Below are 22,385 nucleotides of genomic sequence, written 5' to 3' on the forward strand. Positions count from 1 at the left end.
TTCACCGTCTCACTTTCGCAAAGACATGTCTCTTACTTTACTAAGTCTCAAAATATATGGTTCCTTTTTACATACATACACAAACACTTTTAAACATAAATATCAAATTCAAGAAAATCAGGTGGGTAGATAAATTTAGGAAGCCAACAGGATAGGAGAGAAGGCCAATCACCAGATTTTACAAATGATCATCTGAAATCCTTCTCTGGACATTCAACTTGATATGTTATCCTAAATATCCCATATCACATGGTCCGCAAGGTCTTCCTTTAGGATTCTGAAGCAATTAGTAGCCATACTTGTCGTTAAGATGGGTCCTGCCATCTCCACTTTGACCTACATCAGAGTATAAAAAAAGAAAGGAAGACATTCAATTTTCCAAGGTCAGGAGGGAAAAGAAAAGACATCAGTGGACCAAAAAGTAAGACACAAAGCACATAAAGGTTTCATTTGACTTTTTGCATACAATTTCAAAATATGGTCCTCTTTTCACTTTACCCTAACATTAGCAGACAAAAGAGCATATGTGAATTTCTATTAATTACTAATATATTAGAAACCCAATCCACAGAAAAATCAACCTGTGATGAGCATATGGGGAAACAAGAATCTTCTATATGGCCATAAGGATATATGTATGAATGTAAATGGCCACAATGTCTATAGAATTCGATTTATAGTATCTTTAGCCCTAGCTGATTTGGCTCAGTGGATAGAGCATCAGCCTGCAGACTGAAGGATCCGGGTTCGATTCAGGTCAAGGGCACATGTCAGGGTTGCAGGCTCAATTCCCAGTGGGGGGTGTGCAGGAGGCAGCCGATCAATGATACTCTCTTATCATTGATGCTTCTATCTCTCTCTCCCTCTCCCTTCCTCTCTGAAATCAGTAAAAAAAAAAAAAGTTCATAGCCTCTGATCCAGCATGTAATTTTTATGAATATTTTTCTACACATGTAGCTCTGCACTTGTAAAATTACATGTTAGAGGTTACTTATTACAGAGTTGTTTGTAATGGCAAAAGAATGGAAACACAGCAAACATTCATTAAATAAATAAAGGTATATCCATACCATAAAAGAGAACTATGCAACCATACATACACACACCCCTATAAATAACTATGGAAGAGTCCCTAATATAGTGATAAGTACAAAAGAGCAAGGCACAGAATATGCTTCCAATTTTGTAAATTACATTGTTTGCCTTATCTGGAATAAGAAAAACATTTATATGAATAAGCATTCAAAGTGACATAATTAGAAAATATTTCATTGTAGGAAACCCCAAATAACACCCCTTTCTGCCTTATTTGGAAAACATCTCAACAACGTTTTCTAATATAAGTTTTGTATAGTATGAAAAGAAAGGGTTGATTAAAAGGATAAACTTATTTCTATGATATCCTACTTGAGAAAGAAGGCGAATATTCTTTTTTTTAAAATATATTTTATTGATTTTTTACAGAGAGGAAGGGAGAGGGATAGAGAGTTAGAAACATCGATGAGAGAGAAACATCCATCAGCTGCCTCCTGCACACTCCCTACTGGGGATGTGCCCGCAACCAAGGTACATGCCCTTGACCGGAATCGAACCTGGGACCCTTGAGTCCACAGGCTGATGCTCTATCCACTGAGCCAAACCAATGAGGGCAGAAGGCGAATATTCTTATTTTATTCTTGTGTTATTATTTATTAAATATTGTATTATTTATTTGTATTACAATTGTAAACCTACTTTTGTCCAGCCCTATATATTACATATTCGTAAGTGTACATAACTAAATCTTAGAGGAAAAGAAAAGTAAAAACAATCTACCTTCAGGTGGGACCCACACACAGTAGTCTGGGTCATCTTCTGGATATGTGGAGGAAAGTGTTGGTGGAAGCTGGAAAGAAAAGATAGGTTTTTTTATTCAAATTTTTTTAACTCTTTAAAAAAATTTTTTTTAACTCTAAGAATTATTGTCCTATGCCTGTCAGAACATCCCCAGGTTATATGTTAGGTTTCTCTCTGCCTCTCCCTTTCTCTCTCTCTAAAATCAATTTTTAAAAAAAGATATATTTATTTTTTTTTTTTATTTTTTTATTTTTTTTTTTTAAGAGAGAACAGCCCAGCCAGAGTGGCTCAGTGGTTGAGCATCAATCTATAAACCAGGAGGTCACTGTTCGATTCCAGGTCAGGGCACATGCCCAGGTTGCGGGCTCAATCCCCACAAGGGACATGGAAGAGGCAGCTGATCAATGATTCTCTCTCTTCATTGATGTTTCTATCTCTCCCTCTCCCTTCCTCTCTGAAATCAATAAAAATCTATTTTTAAAAAAAACAACAACAACAAAGAGAGAACAGTTCCCATTAATGATCTTGACATAAGTAATCAAAAAATGGGAGCATTCTCTCTCTGAACCTTGATTATTTTTTTTCCTGTAAAGCGTCAACGAGCTGATTTCAGAGAGAGTGAAGTGATGTTTTTTAAAAGGGGCAGTTAACACAGGTCTGAGTTCTTTCCTGTAGAGAAAACTTTGGCATTTGCCTTTTGATCTAAGTACAGGAACAAATTAGCATAGCTGACTTGATGGTTATCCTTTGAAAGACCTGTTTGCAAGTTGGTCTTAGCTGGCATCTGGGAACTTGGATATCAGGAAGGTTCCTACTATCCTAACTGATAAGAGCGGCTCACTGTGCCTGAACTGTTAATAAAAACAATGTGATTGATGCTGAACACTTGCTTTCCTTCTGGGAGAATGGAATTTGGGTACATGCCAGTCATGAGGTGAGCCTATGTGATCTCAGTCCTTAATAAAAACCCTGGATACTGAGTCTCTAATGAGGTTTCCTGGTTAGCAACATTTCACAAATTGTCACAACTCGTTGTCAGGGGAATTAAACACATCCTGTGTGACTCCACTGGAAAAGGACCGTAGGAATTTTGTGCCCCCGACTTCACCCCGTGTGCCTTTCCCTTTGCTGACTGTGCTTGGCATATACTTTTGCTGCAGTAAATCACAGCTGTGAGTACAACCACATGCTGAGTCCTGTGAGGCTTCTTGTGAATTACCTAGCCTGAGGGTGGTCTTAAGGACCTCCCCACTCAACCCAGCAATCTCATTTCTGGGAACTTACTATATCCATACAAAATTATGTTTATACAAGATTATTTATAGCACTGTTGTAATAAAAGACTGGAAACAACACAAGTGCCTGTCTACAGGGAGCTGGTTAAATAGAGTAGATTCATACAGTAGGAAGCTCTTGGTGTACTCATAAACAGTGATTTCCATGATAGGTTAAAAAACAAACAAGATGTAGCCCTGGCCGGTGTTTCTCAATGGTTAGAGTGTCGGCCTGCACACCAAAGGGTTGCAGGCTCGATTCCCAGTTAAGGGCACATACTTGGATTGCAGGTTCGATCCTCCGTTGGGGTGCGTGCAAGAGGCAACCAAGTGATGTGTCTCTTTCACATCAGTTTCTCTCTCCTCTGTCTCTCTCTCCATCCCTCCCTCCTTTCCACTCTCTCTGAAAAACAATGGAAACAATATCCTCAGGTGAGGATTAACAACAACAAAAAAATAAGATGCAGAATGCAGTACATTACATCCTACCTTCTGTGAAATAAAAGGAGGAAAATAAGAATATATTACTCAAGTGACTTTGTATGGCATACTAGGATATGAAGATTCACAAATTAATAAAAGAAATATGTGAGCAATTCTAAGGAGCAGAGTAGATGGAGATAATAGAGAACTCAAAAAGTAAATGCTCAAAAATAAAAATAGAGCCCAGGCTTCTAGAAGAGAGGATATAAGGCAGTTGGGAACTCTGCTAAGACAGTCCCTTCAGATTCATTCGTTTGGATGTGGTCCATGACAAGGGGATTCATTTCTACTTCCAGAGAAGTGAAGATTATGACTAAAGCACTTACTTTGCCTGGACCAGGAGCTTTCTTTTTCTTCAATTCATCTCTATTTTTCCCATATTCATTCTTTGATACTAATTTAAGGAAAAGAAAAAAAAAGAGGCAATAGCTATTTCAAAATAAATAGAAAAAACATTCTTTCCACGAGAGCATTATATTTAGTGAAGAAAACATGTACCAATCAAATTCTCAAAAATTCCTTCTACTATTGTAAAGACTATATATTAAGATAATTTCCCCTTCACTAATAACCCTAGTTTTCAAATCCTAAAGCTATTCTACAAACTTGAATATAATCACTCCATTTGAATAGGTGAAGGAAAATGGAGCTGACTTTACTTACCACAGTTTAACCATTACAGTTAAAAGCAGTAGAAAAACAGAAAAAAGTCCTTTGACTAGGCCAAACTGTCAACCGATTTCTTTTAGTAGTTTTGGAATCACTCCCATGATAGGCACGCATTCAATTTGGGGAAAAGTAAAATTGTGGAGGGCTTTGCATGGCCCGAGGAAAAGAAAGACAAATGGGATGGTATCAAACATAAACCTCTCAGATATTCCAGGTCTCCCCAGGGCCCGGCAGCAGCATCCACCCAGTGTCTGAAAGGCCATTCTCTGTGCTGCCTCAGGCCAGCTGCCACCCCTCCTCTGGGAAGAGCAGCAAAGGAGTCGGCTGTGCCACTTGCCTGAGGGTTCCTCACGTGATGCAGCTGTTTCACTAATGTCTTGATCATCTTTATTCTGTTCCACTTGGCTGAGTTGAGACATGTTTTCTATAAAACACAAAACCAAAGCATATTGTTATTATTTAATTCCTGGTGGGAAACCAGGAAAACAAAAACAGAAGCAAGGAAAGCTAAATACACAATCATCCAGTTTTACTATCATTAGCTTCAACTAAAATTAAGTTTTCAATAAATGTGCCTCCAGATGTCTAACATAGAATCACCAATTTCCCACTTTAAAAACTGGCCACTTCTAAGATAAAACTTTTAGCAATACTTACCAAAGCCTTAAAAATGTACATATTCCTTGAAATGTACATATCCTAGAAATTCTACTTCCAGGAACATATTCAAAGAAAATAATCAGAGATGAGCACTAAGATTTTATTATATACAAGTATGTTTAAAATAGCCAAAATTAACAGATACCTTCCCTGTCTAACAACAGGGAGTTGATTAAATAAGTTACGGCACATGCATGTAATGGACCACTATGTCCCTTATTGAACCACATTTTTAAAGTATATTTTAAAACACAGGTTATAAAATGGCATGTACAATATGATCCCAATGTTGTTAAACAAACAAACAAACAAAGTACAAAGTACAATACTAGCTTTCCCCTTTCTGCTGTACGGACCAAAGACCGGCTATAAAAGTAATGTAAGAGCCATTTTTGAAAAGCCTAAGCATTTTGCCAATAACTAAAGGAGAACGGGAAGAAACAAGATTTACCTCTCAGAGAAGGAAATGGTAATTTTTTAAACTGAAGGTGATTCAAGAGAAGGTCTCCATACCAGGCCTGGTGTTTTATGCAGACAAGACATGCACACACTCTCACACACATTTAATGCCAGTTCTTGGTTGTTTTCCCCCCTTGCTCCCTATTTTCTGTGCAGACTCAATCCTGCTAGGCAGTTTGGCCATAAGGAAAATAACCCTGCAGTGGACCAGGATAAGAGGATACTAGAAAGATAAACAATCATCTTTCGGGATGGGATCATGGGCGTTTTCTATTTTCTTCTTTGGCCTTTCCTGTATGATTCAGTTTCTAAGTGAGCATAAATGCCTTTTACAACTGAAGAAAATACTTTTAAAAACTGATCAATTCCCTTTTTCTTCAAACTTTGCTGTGGTGGGTAAATGCTATATGCAGGTTCTCTGCTAGGCACCATGGACAAAAAAATGAATGTCATGATGCTTCCTGAGAAGTATGTCCAGTGGGTATAATTATGCTTAGCATCTGCTTTGGGATGGGTGACAAATGAGTAAGGGAGGCTTGTCTTGAGACCACCTGACCAGGACTCACCATCTACCATATTCCACTGCTCTCCAATCATATAGTGGCAACAGCTCAGGACTCACCACAGTAGCCAGAGCTTCAGATTCTATAGCTTTCAATTTTCCATAATTGAACAGACTGAACATACCTGCCCTTATTTTGCAATGAGGATAAAAAATGACTGGCAGTTAAAGCAAGCATGTTTACAAAATCAGTTGTATCACATATCACAAAGTATTGCAAAGTCAAAACGTGCACAGGCAAGAACTAGCTCTGCTTTTTCAAAGCTACCCACAATTAACTCAAATGCATTATATAAAGAAATACCTTACCATGCTGTTTTGTTTCTTTAGAACACGTGAGATCAATGGGAGGACTCATCTCCTGCACTGCTTCTTCTGGCCCTCTCTTCTGCTGTAGCCTACTGCTTCCAGCCTCCACTTTGTTCTCTTCCTGATCCTCCTTTTCTTTCTCTTCTTCCTCTTCCTCTTCCTCCTCCTCCTCTTCCACTTCAGGCTCATCCTTCATTTTCATTAGAGCTGGAGGGAGTTCAGGACGCTTGGGGGGTAACTTCTGTAAGGGAAACAAAACCCTGAACAAGCTGTTCTACATAATGAGAAAGAAACAAATCTCTCCAGAGTTAAGCTAAATGTGTAGAATGTCTAACCTCAATATGCTGATAAACCCTGCAGAAGTTTGCTGGAAGTGAGACTTTCACCTGAAATTTTATCCATCTATGAACCCTTAACGAGTATTTTTGTTAGTTTCTAGGTCAAAGAATATTAAGTATGAAACACTGGAAACAGCATGTAAAGAACTAAAGCATTTATTCCAGGTGAGTATCAGCTACAGGAATTCTGTCCTGTTACCCACTTATGATGTTAAAGGATCTTAATTCATTACAAAACCTTCTAGGGAGTAAATCAGACACACATTTCTAAGAAATAAATCAGTGATTCCAAAACAATCTTTTCATCTTAGATCTAACACAATTTCAAGGAAATAAGACATAAGTAAAATAGGTCCCGAGAAAGGCATTTCTTGAAGAATAAGGCCAACTATTCTTATATATATTTTGTTTTGTTTTGTTTTTTTGAGAGGGGGGGAGGGGAGAGAAACACTGATGTGAGAGAGAAACATCAATCAATTGCCTCCTGTATGTGTCCCGACCAGGGATCAAAACCACAAACTAGGTTTGTGTCCCGACCAGGAATTGAACCCCTACAACCTTGGGGTGTATGGGACAACACTCCAACCAACTGAGCCACCAGGTCAGGGCAAGAACTTTCAATAAAATTATTAGGAAAAGTAGATCACAGCTTAAGGAATAGAGAGAAGGTACCAAAGTATATGTTGGGTATATTATGTTTTAAACAAAGGATTTATTTCAGTAATCATCTAAGAAGAGCTTTTTAGTCAAGGTTTTTCTTCTAACTAAAGCCTAAGTATCCTCCTCCCAACCCCCTCCCTCCCCACCCCACCCCACCCCATCCCTGACACACACAAGACAGAAAAGCTTCCATCTAAGATTGGGAAACCACATACTCACTCAGAACATATGGGTAGGATTTCAGACCTCTGCCACCAGAGGGCAGTTTTCCCTAACTGTTGGCTGAATTAGGTACCCCCAAGATTCATATGTGAAGTCCCAATCCCCAATACCTCAGAATGTACCTATATTTGGAGATGAGATCTTTAAAGAGGTGACTAAGTAAAAATAAGGATGGAGCCCTAATCCAATATAAGAAGGGAGGTGCACATGCACAGAGGGATGACCATGTAAAGAGGCAACAAGAAGGCAGCCTTCTATAAGCCAAGGAAAGAGGTCTCAGAGGTAACCAACCAACCCTGCTGGCACCTTGATCTTAGACTCCTAGCCCCCAGAATTGTGATAAAATAAATTGCTGTTGGTTAAGCCACCCAGGCTGTGGTATTTTGTTATGGCAGCCCTAACACACTAAAACACAAGGTGTAGCTCTTTGGGTTGATGAAAACCTTTTAAAAGCTGAAACTACAAATAGGGATGGATGTACCTAAAACAAAAATATACATAAGTGAATATTAGAGAATAGTAGAAAGATCACAAACTCAACAGACAGAAGACCTGAATCTGACTGCCAGTCCAATTACTTACTAATGATGTAATCTTATATGTAACCTCTCTGACCCAGTTTCCTCCCGGTGAGAGGTAATAATTCCCACACATCACAAGGTTTTAGAAGGACTGAATAAAGGAAAAACCACATGACAGAGCCAGGTGCATAGACTATGCTACTAACAAGTGTTAGCTGAGCCTGGAGAGAAGCATTTAATGCAGGAGACCCTTTCTTAAATGTAATAGTCATCACATATTAGTCCACTGGTATTCTAATTTATAAATCAGTTACATGTAAACTGATTGGCATAAAAGAATTCATTCTTTTTGTTTGTTTTTCTCTTTTTAAATTCCTTTTTTCTTTTTTGGGTTTTTTTTCTTTCTTTCTTTTGTTTTTTTCATTAATTCTTGATAACCCTAAACTGAAGAGAAAAAATCCAAGAGCCAAGACCTGGGAAAGATGTGATCATACCAAGTTCACAGCCCTTTTCCACATTACTATGAAAAAAAAATGACTCATTCTATGAAATGAGTCATTTGAGCTTTGAAAAGAGAAAAATTAGCTCAGATAACTCAAAAGCTATAAGTTTAACACCTTGACCCACAACTTACCCCTACTGTCCCAGTTTTTAATTTGAATTTGCTTCCTCCTTTCATGGCACCAAAGAGAGGCAATGTAAGCTTTTTAGCTTTGTTTTCAGCATCTATAGTGTGACTTTCAGTCCTAGAAAGAAAGAATAATTATACAAATCTATTCCAGTGAGGCCAAGAATTTATCTAAAAACACAATGACACTGACAAAGAAACATTTAGGAAATCAAAAATTTCCACATATGAAAGAGGACTTCAGGCCAGCAGAGTCTGAATGGACAATGACACTACAGATAGTCAAATACAGAGCTATTAAGGACAAGAAGAGGCTCCGGCTCCTACCTTAGTCTAGTAATTTACACCATACTACATGATTTCATATTCATAAAGTGATGCTTACAGTACAAAGGTCACTGGCAATGTGTAAGATGATCCCACCCCCATTAAGTGGCAGGAGATGGATCCATGGTGTAAAGCCCTATTTTCACCAACATCTGAACAGGGGACTCAAAGTACCTTACTTACCTGGAGTCCACACTTATAACCACACAACTCTGAGCACAGTTGATTAAAAAGAAAAAAAAAGTGTGTGTGCGTGCGCGTGTGTGTGGTGGGAGGCAGGATATCCTATGTAGTGAGTAATGACAAAAACATAATAAGAGACCCTACAATGATGAGTTTGTCAATGTTCTCATTGGCTTGACGACGTCATAAAAGCTAAGCCCACTAGGGTAAAGTTGAGGAAGGGCAAAATGAAGATACTGTAGAAAGAAGAAAAAAATAGTCTCTCCCCGCCCCCCCGCCCCCGGCCTGTACCACCCCACCCCCCCCCCCCAAAGAATAGCAGCCTGGCCAGCATGGCTCAGTGGTTAAGCGTGGACCTATGAACCAGGTCACAGTTTGATTCCTGGTTGGGGCATATGCCAGGGCAGTGGGCTCAATCCCCAATGTGGGGCATGCAGGAAGCAGCCAATCAATGATTCTCTCTCATCACTGATGTTTCTCTCTCTCTCTCTCCCTCCCTCTCCTTTCCTCTCTAAAATCAGCAAGAATATATATTTTTTTAAAAAGAGGTGCCTCTCAATATGTAAATATTCATCTGCAATGCACCCAGCATCAAGTGCACGTTTTGTACTCAGTGGTGAGTACGAAGAGAGAGATACAGGAATAAACGCTGACAATCTAAAGCAGCACTGTTCAATATAGAATTTTCTGCATTGATGGGAATGTTCTATTTCTGTGCCGTCCAATACAGTAGCCACTAGTCACATGTGCCTCTTGAGCACATGAAATTGCCTAGGGTGACTGAGAAACTGAAATTTGAATCTTACGTAATTTAAATATCATATGTGATTACTGGGTGCTGACTGGACAACACTGACCTAAAGGGAAAAAAACTTTCTGTAGTTAACTACCTTTGTAAGTGAATGAACCCATCTAGGCAACACCACTTTTGGAGATGCTCACCTGGTTTCTGTTTACTACGAGTTGCTTAATTCTAAAACAACCTACTCAACATTTTCAGTATCTGTTGAGACCACATAGAATAAATCTTTTAAAAATATTGTCAAGTTGTAAGACTGGGATGGAGACTTGACTTGGGGTGGTGTACAGATTATGTGTTGTAAAAGTGTGCACCTGAAAACAGTGTCGCCCCAATCAGTTCTATAAAAGGAAAAGAAAAAAAAATATTGGATCTCGCTCTCTCTCTCTCTCTCTCTCTCTCTCTCTCACACACACACACACACACATACACACACACACACAAACACACACACACTAGCCAACTTTGGGAAAAATTAATCTCGAAATCTTATTTATAAATTACTCAAAAATCTTCTGGATGTCTGCAAATGGATTTGGGTTAATCTCTTCTAATAATTTCCCCAAAATCAGTTCACAATAGAATCAACTTCAGGGGATTATGCTTTCTCCCCTTTTAAAGGAAGAAATTACCCATTTTTAAAAAGTATTTTTATTAAACTGTAATCAACTGGTTCTTAGGAATAAGAGATACAGGCATTAGCCCTGACTGGTTTGGCTCAGTGGATAGAGCGTCAGCCTGCAGACCGAGTGGTCCTGGGTTCGATTCCGGTCAAGGGCATGTACCTTGGTTGTGGGCACATTCCCAGTAAGGGGTGTGCAGGAGGCAGCTGATCGATATTTCTCTCTCATCGACTTTCTAATTCTCTATCCCTCTCCCTTCCTCTCTGTAAAAAATCAATAAAATATATTTTTAAAAAAAGAGAGAGATACAGGCATTAAAATGACTATCTGTGTGAGCACACTATGCAATAAACAAATCATGTGTAATAGAATTGTAAACTTGAAACTTATGTAATGTTATTAACCAATATCACCCCAATGAATTTAATTTAGAAAAAAAGAATTTAAATAGTCTGTATTCACCTGTAGTTTTAAAATCATAGATGGTATTACATTATAGTATTTGTATTTCTCTTATGAGTGAGGTTGAGCATCTTTTTATGTAATTAAGAGCTATTTGTGTTTCTTTTTCAGTGGCTGTCAGTTGACAACCTTTGCCCATTTTTCTCTTGGGTGTATGGTTGTCTCTTTATCATTCATTAGTCTTTACACATTAGGGAAATGGGCCTTTTGCACATGTTGCTCTTTAAAAGGTTTACTCTGCACTAAAAGATGAAGTATAAAATTCAGAGCTTTCCAATGAAACAGATATTAATAGTTTCCTCTAAAAATCTGTAGGTGTCTAGAGTTCACAAATTAAATGAGTTTTTAGTTACTCTATGAAATGACTGCCTTCTGTGCTTTAAAGTGTTTCTTATATTCCATGTCTATTCAAAAATAATTATCTAAAAAGATAAAAATATAATTCAAAATGTTATCTATGCAAACATGCTTATTTAAACTAGAGGCCTGGTGCATGAAATTCGTGCACTGGGGAGGTGGAGGGGGATCCCTCAGCCCGGCCTGTGCACTCTCGCAGTCCAGGACCCCTCGGTGGATGTCTGCCTGCCGGCTTAGGCCTGATCCCTGGCAGGCAGACATCCCTTTCGCAGTCTAGGGCTCTTGCAGTCTGGGACCCCTCACTCCTTACTGCGGGAGAGGCTCCTGCCACCGCCGCCGCACTTGCCAGCTGTGAGCCCGGCTTCTGGCTAAGCGGCGCTCCCCCTGTGGGAGCACACTGACCACCAAGGGGCAGCTCCTGTGTTGAGCATCTGCCCCCTGGTGGTCAGTGCACATCATAGTGACTGGTCATTCTGGTAGTTCCACCGTAATGGTTGCTTAGGCTTTTATTATATAGACTAGAGGCCCGGTGCACAAAAATTTATGCACTCGGGGGTAGGGTGTCCCTCAGCCTGGCCTGTGCCCTTTCACAGTCTGGGACACCTCGGGGGTGACCACTTGCTGGCTTAGGCCTGCTCCCCAGGGTATTGGGCCAGGATGGCAATCAGACATCCCTCTGGCAGCCTGGCAGCCCTCGGGGGATGTCCACTTGCCAGCGGGGAGCAGACCTAAGCTGCAGTCAGACATCCTTAGCGCTGCTGAGGAGGCAGGAGAGGCTCCCACCACCACGGCTGTACTGGCAGCTGGCAGCCTGGCTTGTGGCTGAGCAGAGCTCCCAATGTAAGAGCGCCCTGACCACCAGTGGGCAGCTCCTGCATTGAGCATCTGCCCCCTGGTGGTCAGTGTGTGTCATAGTGACCGTCATTCCCAGTCTTTCTGCTGTTAGGGTCAGTTTGCATATTACCCTTTTACTATATAGGATAGAGGCCTGGTGCACAGGTGGGGGCCAGCTGGTTTGCCTTGAAGGGTGTCCCGGATCAGGGTCCCGCTTGGGTGCCTGGCCAGCCTGGATGAGGGGATGATGGCTGTTTGCAGCTGGTCACACCCCCTTCAGGGTGTGCCTGGCCAGCCATTTTCAGGCTGGCGGGCAACTGAAGCTCCCAACCTCTCCTTTTTTTCTTTTTTCTTTTTTTTATTCTGGGATTTATTTACCTTCTATAGCTGTCACTGGAGCTGAGAGCCGGCTCCAGCTCTGAGGCCCGGCTCCAGCTCTGAGGCTGTGGCTGGCTGAAAGCAGGTATCTGGGTTTGTTTACCTTCTATAATTGAAACATTGTTGCTGCCGAAACCGGTTTGGCTCAGTGGATAGAGCGTCGGCCTGTGGACTGAAAGGTCCCAGGTTCGATTTTGGTCAAGGGCATGTACCTGGGTTGCAGGCACATCCCCAGTGGGAGATGTGCAGGAGGCAGCTGATCGATGTTTCTAACTATCTCTCTCCCTTCCTCTCTGTAAAAAAATCAATAAAATATATTAAAAAAAGAAAAAAAAGCCTTTAAAAAAAAAAAAGAAACATTGTTGCCATCACTGCTGCTCTAAGCTCTGAGGCCGAAGCTGGCTGAAAGCAGGTATCTGGAGCTTGTTTAGCTTCTATAATTGCAACTTTGTTGCTTAGAGTGTAGCTTAGAGCAGGGCGAGGCAGGCAGGGAACGTTGGCTTCCTCTGTCACTGGAGCAAGCAAGCCTCCTGTTCGCTTCAGCTGCCTGGCTGCCGGTCACCATTTTGGTTGGCAGTTAATTTGCATATCTCTCTGATTAGCCAATGGGAAGGGTAGCAAAGTTATGGTTAATTACCATGTTTCTCTATTATTAGATAGGATTCCAAGTATATATCACTGTGAGCACTTTGTAAATTATATGAATGTCTAATCACTATGTTGTACACCTGAAACTAATATAATATTGCATATCAACTGTAATTGAAAAATAATTTTAGAAACTTTAAACACAAATAAATGAATAATGATTACAAAGAAAAAAATTTTTTAAATAAAACTCCAAGTATAACTAAGACTTACTTTTTTAGTTCTGGAATCTCTGCTGGCTTTACAATTTTTATCAACCCTTTCAGTCTCTGTTGTTCTTTCCTCAGTTCAAAAGTTCTCAGATGAAGTTTCTTCCGGGACACACCATCTAATGCACTCCCTGATTTCATTTCCGACATAAATGCATCTAAAGAGTCCTGAGATGCTGACTCAGATAGAGCTGTCAGGAAAGGGATAATGCATGTTAGAAAGATGGTTGCAAATTTTTAAAATACAGCCAAAGTCACTAACATAGAGTTGGACAAATGACATTGATATTAGGAATAAGGAAACAGGTTAGAGCTGGGAGGCTGTGGGACATCACCTTGCCTCATTCCCTTCATCTATTAAATAGAGAATTTACATTAAATAATGTATAATGTCCTTCCTAGCTCCTTAGAAAGGCTCCATATTCTGTATATCTTATTAACCAATGTAGCCCAGTGCCTAGTATAGTGCACTACATATGGTCAATACTCAATAAGTATTTGAGTCATTGCCTTACCTTTGCTTGAGGCTTTCAGTCTCTCAGAAATGTCAGAGAGTTCCCTTTCAGCATCATTCAACTTTGCCACCTGTGACGCCCAAAGTAACAGGGTTAGCAAATGTTTTTCTTCTTTCAAAATATGGTGGCTTCCTCCTCTTATTTTCACTATTGTTATAAGCTTTAAGAAGATTAATTCGAAGTCTGGTTAAATCTGTTCCTTACAGAGTTAACATTTTTCATTTGTCTATTTAATTCTAATTGAGCCCTAACCGGTTTGGCTCAGTGGATAGAGCGTCTGAAAGGTCCCAGGTTCGATTCCAGTCAAGGGCATGCACCTTGGTTGCATGCACATCCCCAGTAGGGGGTGTGCAGGAGGCAGCTGATCGATGTTTCTCTCTCATCGATGTTTCTAACTCTCTATCCCTCTCCCTTCCTCTCTGTAAAAAATCAATAAAATATATTTTTTTAAAAATTCTAATTGAATTAGTTCCTGAATTAAAGAACTCCGAATTAAACAGAATAAATGTATAGAATACAGACTTTATTTTAATCAAAATAAAAAGTTCAAGCTATTTGTTTTCAATAATAAATCAAAAGGATAAATGCTGGTCATGTTTTAAACTCTGAATACCACTTAATATAGTGAAAACACCTGCTACCTTATGATAATTTCATGAAGACTACACTGCTTAAAACTATTAAACATCAACAAGAACAAATAAAAGACTATTATCAAATAATACTCCTCAAAATTCCTTTCATGATTTTTGACTGCCAGAAACCTAAAGTCAGTTTCACCTCAGAATGTCCCAATTTGGAACTTTTTCCTTTTTCTTTTTTGTTTTGTGTGTGTGTGTGGGGGGGGGGGGGGGAGGGAGTGTAACATCATATCCAAAGAATGTTCATTAACAGACCAATATTCACCTAGAGGTGGATAGAGACTCTAGCAGCAAGCCAAAGTTTTTCCCAACTTGCATAAGACTAGTTGTTGCCATCAAATTTGCAGATCACAAACGTTATACTTCAATACCAGATTTCAATGCTATTGCTTTTGTGATTAAAATAATTTAAATACATTATTTTATTTAAAATATTAAACTACCACAGCTACTTCTATAAGTAAAACTTGCCAAGGATTCAAAGGTCTCTGGCTTCTCATCAATCTTCCCAGCCTTCTTCATTCGGTTCAGCCGTTTCTTCTCAACCAGGCCAGTCCGATCAAGAAATGTGTCATCATCACTGTCATAAAAGTCTTCATCTTCCCAGTTCTTTGCTTTCCTTTTCCGAGATACTAGAGGTAAATAAAATATATGGTAATAAAATAAGTTTTGAAAAAGAAAGAAGGCAAGTAGGTAAGCAGCTTAAAATATCACCACCTGCCCTAACTGGTTTGGTTCAGTGGATAGAGTGTCGGTCTGTGGACTGAAGGGTCCCAGGTTCGATTCCGGTCAAGGGGACATGCCCAGGTTGCGGGCTCGATCCCCAGTGGAGGGCATGCAAGAGGCAGCAGATCAATGATTCTCTCTCATCATTGATGTTTCTCTCTCTCTCTCTCTGTCTCTGTCTCTCTCTCTCTCTCTCTCCCTCCCTTTCTCTATGAAATCAATAAAAATATATATATTTTTAAAGTACTTAATAAAAAAAAATCACCATCAATTATTATAAGACAGGATTCAACAAAAGGCAAACTATATATGAAAACAAAGGACTACACCTGGGAGACACTATGCTAAGTGAAATAAAACCAGACACAAGACACATATTACGTGATCCACTTATAGCAGGTACCTATAATAGTCAAATTCATAGAGACAGGAAGTAGAACAGTGATTACCAGAGGCCAAGAGGGAAGTTAGTGTTTAAAGGATACAAAGATTCGATATGGGATGATGACAAAGTTCTGGAGATGGACAGTAGTGATGGTTGTACAACAATGTGAATATATTTAATGCCACTGAACTTTACACTTAAAAATGCTTAAAATTGTCAATTTTATGTTATGTATATCTTACCACAATAAAAAATTAAAACAAAGGGCTAATTTATTTAGTAAGCAAAAGGCTCTAAAAAATCAGTGAGTAAAAAAGGGAAGTGATAAATGAGGAAAAGGCCAATAATCCAAAAGAATATTTGAAAAAGAATAAAAGCAGTTCATGTTAAAAGAAATAAAATGATCAACAAACATTTAAAAAGATGTTAAACTTTTAAAAATTAATTTAATACAAATTAAATCAATGAAATACCACTTCTCACCTATTAGAGTAGAAAAAACATTAAAAAGTAAATAACAATCTAATGAACAAAATAAACTGATGAACAAAATAGATACAGAGACATAGAAGCATCGAACAGACTGACTAATTTCAGAGGGAAGATGGGAGTGGGGTTGGGGCAGGGGGGAGATTAACCAAGGAATTTATATGCATACTAGAGGCCTGATGCACAAAATTCATGCAAGAGTAGGCCTTCCTTCCCCTGGCTGCCAGCACCGGCTTCCCTCTGGCACCTGGGACCTGGGCTTCCCTCCAGCCGCCAGCAGGCACCTGAGACCCGGGCTTCCCCTGCAGCCCCAGCTTCGTCCAGAAGGTTGTCTGCAAGGACGTCCGGTCTAACTAGAATATTATGCTTCTATTATTATAGACTAGAGGCCCAGTGCATGAATTTGTGCATGGGTGGGGTCCGCCGGCCCACCCTGATGGGGGCCCATTGGGCCGGGCCAGCGGGGGAGAGGGGCCACGGGCGGTTGGCGAGCCGGCCCCGCCCAGATTGGGGTGTTGGGGGTCGACTGGGAGATGGGCAGGCCAGGGGGTGGAGGGGGCCGATCGGGGCCCATATCAGGCTGCTGGGCTGCCACAGTGCGCTGTCATAACCACCAGTGGTTCGGGTCGTTCTGGTCGTTCCACCGTTCTGGTCTCTGGGCTTTCATAGAGAGAGATATGCATAGCCAGGGACACAGACAATAGTGTGGTGAGGCCTGGGAGAGGAGGGTAGAGGGTGGAAGGGGATCAATGGGGAAAAAAACAAAGGGGACATCTGTAATACTTTCAACAATAAAGATACATTTTTAAGAAAAGAACCCCTCCCCCCAAAAATTTTAAGGTGTTGTAAAATTGTTTTATGGGGTGAAAAATGTTCATCATTACAGTAAATTAAAGGATTAAAGAAAAAGTATAATTCTATTACACAGAAAAAGTTTGAAGAAACAGTTTTGTCTGTAATACAGCAGGCCCGTGTATAAAGTTATTTTGTTTTAATGTTGATGGAAAAAAAAGGTTAATAACAAAACAAACAACAAAAACGGTTAATAAGCAATTTGGCAAGAGTATGAGGAGATGGACTCTCAAACAGTATGCTGGGAATGTATACTGATATAAACTTTTTCATGTTCAATCTTACATCTGTCGACATTAAAAACATATTGATCCAGCCCTAGCTGGTTTGGCTCAGTAGATAGAGCATTGGCCTTCGGACTGAAGGGTCCCGGGTTTGATTCCAGTCAAGGGCACATGCTCATGTTGCAGGCTTAATCCCCAGTAGGGGGCATGCAGGAGGCAGCCAATCAATAATTCTCTCTCATCATTGATGTTTCTATCTCTCTCTCCCTCTCCCTCTCTGAAATCAATAAATATATTGATCCAACAATTCCACTTCTAGGAATTTATACTATGAAATCAAGCATCATTATTTCTAACTGAAAATGGAAAGCCCATCAACAGGGGACTATGGTAACTATTAGTTTTTTGTCTACTCTATACCATCTTACTTCCCTTGTTATGTTAAAATTTAGAAGTGCCCCCTTTCCTGTAGAAAACTCTTTGACCAAACTATTCACTAAGAGTAAAGCTAGAATAATTATATTTTCAGAATGAAGGGTTTAATAGTTTACTTGCCACATATCTTTTCTTTTTTCAGGAATCCACTAGGAGATGTCCACCAAAACAAGAGAGCAAACCAAGAAAAATGAAAAGATGTGAAATCCATTGAAGACTATCATCATCCATGCCCTCGACTGTTGTATCTTTTTAACCTGCCGAAACCACGGAAGGATGTGTCCCACTAAAACAAAGGAGTAAGCCAAGAAATCTGAGCATATGAGAATCAAGAAACAGAAATTCCAACCCCAGAGAGAGAGGAAGGGAGAGATAGAGACAGAGAGAAACATCGGTCAGTTGCCTCTCCTATGCATCCCAACTGGGGATCAAACCCGCAAGCTTTTTGGTGCCCAGGATGATGCTCCAACCAACTGAGCCACTTGGCCAGGTGCCAGTTTTTAAAATGAGATAAGCAATGTAATGATGTGGATAATTTCCACAACACATTCTTATGTTAAAAAAAATAAATCACAAAAGAATATAAATAATTTAACTGCATTTGTGTAAAAGTGTTTGTTTTTTGTTAAAGGATCCAGTTCAAAACACACATCTGTATGCAGAGAACATGTCTAAAAGAACATAAACAATGGCTACCTTAAGGTTTGAGGTAGAGAATTTTTTCTTCTCACTTCATTGAAGTCTGTACAATTTACATTTTCCCCCTAAAAAAAGGTTTTATCTTTTATGTTAAAATTCCCTTCCCTCTTTCTTTTCCTTTCTTTCTTTTCTTTTTTTTTAACCATTTGCACACCATAAGCATCTATAGAGGCAAGCAGCAGACTTTTTAAATTCAAAATATCGTGGCAGTTAACTGGTTAAGAAAAAAGTGTTCCTACTCACCTGCCTCCTGCCGCAGCAATCCCAAAGTATCAAGGATTCGACAAGCTTCCAGTGAACACTGGATCATTGCTTCTTTTTTCTTTCCTAAGTGAATGGCCTCAGCCACCAGCTGTTTTCCAGTTGAATCATCCACGGGTAATCTGCATTGGTTTAGAGGAAATTATAGCACAGCACTAAGCTCCAATCCTCACACAAAATAATTAATATTTTATGGTAATAGTCATGTTTTTTAAGATGGCTTTTCAAACTCTCGGTTCATTTTGTTCTATCTTGCCACGGTTAGATTTCGAACCTTTTCTTTCCACCTCTTACCCATTCCACCCCACCCCTCAATAATATAAGTGTTACTAAACTATCAAGACCCCAAATCAGGAATAGCCTAAAATTAAAACTAAAGTTACTCTTTGAATTGTTATCTATAACCATAAATTAAACCTGAAATTGTCCACTTTCCAGAAATGGACATTAATGAGAAGAGAACATACCTCACCCTGCAGAGCCAGGTGCTATGTCCCTGCTCATCAAATTCATATTCTAATTCTTCTCCTTTGGGAGAAAGGAAGACAAGACAATTTTAACAGGATCTGAAAATTACTAGTTGATACAAAGGGAAAAGAGAACAAAAGTTAAATAAGAATATCAAGTTCCCCTACTACACTGAGAACTAAATTTCAAAAGCATCTCAGCCCTCATTCCTAGGAACTATTGTCTGATAATAAAGTTAGGATGAGCTTGAAGCACAAAAAAAGCAAACTCAAATCAAAACAATCAACTCTCACCCTGACTGGTTTGCTCAGTGGATAGAGCATCAGCCTGCGGACTGAAGGGTCTCAGGTTCGATTCCGGTCAAGGGCATGTACCTTGGTTGTGGGCACATCCCCAGTAGGAGGTGTGCAGGAGGCAGCTGATCAATGTTTCTAACTCTCTATCCCTCTCCCTTCCTCTCTGTAAAAAATCAATAAAATATATTAAAAAAAAAAAAAAACAATCAACTCTCCATACATAGCGTTGTCCACTACATAATAGCTTTCACTTTTTTGTATAAGTTGGAGACTTAAGTTGTTAAATTGTCACAATTGCCTGGTTTCTAGAAGTATAAATAGTAAGCACAGAATGTAACCAATTCATATCCTATCTAATAAAAGAGTAATATGTAAATTAACCATCACTCCGCACAAAGATGGCAGCGCCCATAGTGGCCACGCTGCCAGCCACGCGGAGAGAGGGGAGGGGAGGGTCCTTGGGCAGGAGGCCAGGGCGAGGGACGTTAGTGTCACTGCAGGCCAGGCTAAGGGACCCGTCCCCCGCCCCGCCCCCCCCAGTGCACAAATTTTGCACTCACACACACACATATACATCTATGCATACACACACTTAGATATTCTTCAACAAATCTCTAATGCAACAATCCTCTGTGGAATTATTTTTTAAATCCTATAAAATCAAAATCCATGCCAAGAATTACAAAAGATCAGGTGAATTACAAAGAAAAAAATTACAAGTTGGCTCAATCTCCTGCCATCAAAATGTAGGATCTTTTGAGAAGAATGAGGCAAGTCAGAAAAAAAAACTTCCATTTTTCCAAGCTAAGAAAGACTAACAAGAACTTCACTATTTTCAAAATAAATGTGACACAACTGACCACAAGGGCAAGTACTGAACAAAGAAGACAGCAGATAAAATATGGCATTCTAAATACCTAAAGATCTAGAAAACAACACTGCTATGGACACATTCTAACAGGAGGGTCAGAATCTGTTTACATACCTTCTCGGTCAAAAAAACCTTGGAGAGCCTTTTTTGGATCCTTTATATAAAAGGCCTCCCTTTCCTGCTGAAACTCTAAAACAATGGGATTCTCTTCAGCCTCATCTTCTACAGCATCTTCTCCTACAGAACATGGGAGAGAAAGAAAAGACAATCATTTATAAAAAGAGACCATCTGAATGACACCCACTATCCTTTCTTCATAAAGATACAGTTATCGGTGATGAAAAGAAGAGGTGGGGGGGCAAACAACCAAAAAAACCACCAGTGTTGACATCTTCAGATTTTCTAAATTGTGTGACAAGTTACAACTTGTTTTTGTGGCCCTTCCCCTCCCCCACCCCATCACTATGTTTTAAAAGCAAAATTACCTACCACATTTTCTATGAAAAAAAAATCAAAAAAAAAAATCTAAGCTCCAGGTCTCATACTTTGCCTCCAATATAATTTCCTAATACTTCTCATATCTGTCAAATAGTCTGGTCTATTCATTATTCCCTTAAAATCATCAAACCCTGCCCTGAACACCACTCAATGCTCAGCTTCCTAAGGGATACTTTTTCTTTCCTTCAAGTCACTACTCAAAACTCTTCTGCTTATAAACTTTCCCAAAGATCTAAGTCAGTGCTGCCCAACAGAAACATAATAAAAGCCATGTGTAAATCTAACATTTGTAGTAGCTATATTAAAAAAAAGGACAAAGCCCGGCTGGCATGGCTCAGTGGCTGAGCATAGACATAGGAACCAGGAGGTCTCAGGTTCGATTCCCGGTCAGGGCACATCCGTGCAGGAGGCAGCCAATTGATGATTCTGTCTCATCATTGATGTTTCTATCTCTCTCTCCCTCTCCCTTCCTCTCTGAAATCAATAAAAGTATATTTTTAAAAAAGAGAGAAACAGGTGAAATTACTATCATGTTATCAATGTAGAAACATTATCAATGAGATAGTTTACATTCTTTTTTCATACTAAGTCTTTGATATCCAGTGTGTTTTTTGCCTTTACAGCACATGATGATTTGGACTAGCCACACTGAGTGTCCAGTAACCACATGTGACTAGTGGCTACCATGGACAGTGCAGGGCTAAGTCCCCAGTGACTGCTCTCTTCTCTGAACCCTTACTCCAGCATGGTTTCTAGATTTTATTTGGCATTTGCCACAGTAATTTCATATTTATCCTGCCCTCCCGACAGCATATTAAGGCCTTTTCTATCTTTTCATATTCCTAGCTCCCGAGTACCCATTCCTAGCTCCTCTGGCAAAGGGTCCAGCTCTCTCTAATGAGATATTTCACACTTCTGGATATTTACACAATGCACAAAATATTCAAGGTCATATCCTACATTGAATAATTTTCCATTTATGTGTTTAAATGTAGTTCCAGCCCTTTCAGTGATAAAGTCGATAATGAAAAAAATATTTTTAAATGGTAAAAACACCAAACTAATTGTATGCTAAGGGAGACTTTCCAACAAGGGAGTGAACTTGTAAAACAAATGAAAAGAAACCCATAGTGTCCATAATTCAATTGTTTTACTGCAGAAAAGTAAATGCATCTCCCTGGGTTTTGGTAACCTCGTGTGAAAATTGTATTTGTCCCATCTATCATGAAAACTTGCTTGATAAAAAAGGTCTGAGTGTAGTAATGACTTTTAAATATTAACCTCAGTAGCGAGTTTGATGTCTTACCCATTCCCCAGGTGCAGCCCATTTCGTCATCTTGACCAGCAGTATTTCTCTTGCTTTCACTGGCATCCATCTCCTCGTCTTCATCTGAGTCTTCCCCTAGCATCTTCTTCTCCAACATCATTTGCTGCTTCTTGCGCAATTCCTTCAACTGCGTGACTGTCAACTCGGACTCGGCCTCTCGGTCCTCCTCTGGTCCCTGGTGAACCAAGCGAAGGGACGCGTTTATTTAGAGTCCAGGGTCGCTGACGCCCCTTCCAGGGAGACGGCCGTGCGCTCTG

General features: G+C 39.7%; 1 protein-coding gene and 1 long non-coding RNA gene across 2 annotated transcripts in view; one reads left to right on the forward strand and one right to left on the reverse strand.

Moving 5' to 3' along the window:
- Window positions 1-18,300, forward strand: part of LOC118669158 — a 31,169-nt gene extending 12,869 nt beyond the window's left edge. The window contains exons 2-3 of the long non-coding RNA XR_004971900.1: window positions 6,685-6,755; window positions 17,851-18,300. This is a non-coding gene — a long non-coding RNA (uncharacterized LOC118669158). The remainder of the gene's footprint in view (window positions 1-6,684; window positions 6,756-17,850) is intronic.
- The window catches only part of LOC118669155 (solute carrier family 4 member 1 adaptor protein), a 23,240-nt gene continuing 855 nt past the window's right edge, over window positions 1-22,385 (reverse strand). The window contains exons 2-14 of the mRNA XM_036335017.1: window positions 22,108-22,303; window positions 20,418-20,540; window positions 19,136-19,196; window positions 18,651-18,790; window positions 15,069-15,229; window positions 13,957-14,026; window positions 13,446-13,632; window positions 8,628-8,739; window positions 6,253-6,493; window positions 4,600-4,686; window positions 3,920-3,987; window positions 1,816-1,885; window positions 1-336 (exon numbers count right to left, since the gene is read on the reverse strand). Of these exons, the coding sequence (XP_036190910.1) occupies window positions 287-336; window positions 1,816-1,885; window positions 3,920-3,987; window positions 4,600-4,686; window positions 6,253-6,493; window positions 8,628-8,739; window positions 13,446-13,632; window positions 13,957-14,026; window positions 15,069-15,229; window positions 18,651-18,790; window positions 19,136-19,196; window positions 20,418-20,540; window positions 22,108-22,303 (1,566 nt within the window). The 3' untranslated portion in view covers window positions 1-286. The remainder of the gene's footprint in view (window positions 337-1,815; window positions 1,886-3,919; window positions 3,988-4,599; window positions 4,687-6,252; window positions 6,494-8,627; window positions 8,740-13,445; window positions 13,633-13,956; window positions 14,027-15,068; window positions 15,230-18,650; window positions 18,791-19,135; window positions 19,197-20,417; window positions 20,541-22,107; window positions 22,304-22,385) is intronic.

The sequence above is a fragment of the Myotis myotis genome, unplaced genomic scaffold (genome assembly GCF_014108235.1).
Source record: "Myotis myotis isolate mMyoMyo1 unplaced genomic scaffold, mMyoMyo1.p scaffold_m19_p_14, whole genome shotgun sequence".
Taxonomy (NCBI): domain Eukaryota; kingdom Metazoa; phylum Chordata; class Mammalia; order Chiroptera; family Vespertilionidae; genus Myotis; species Myotis myotis.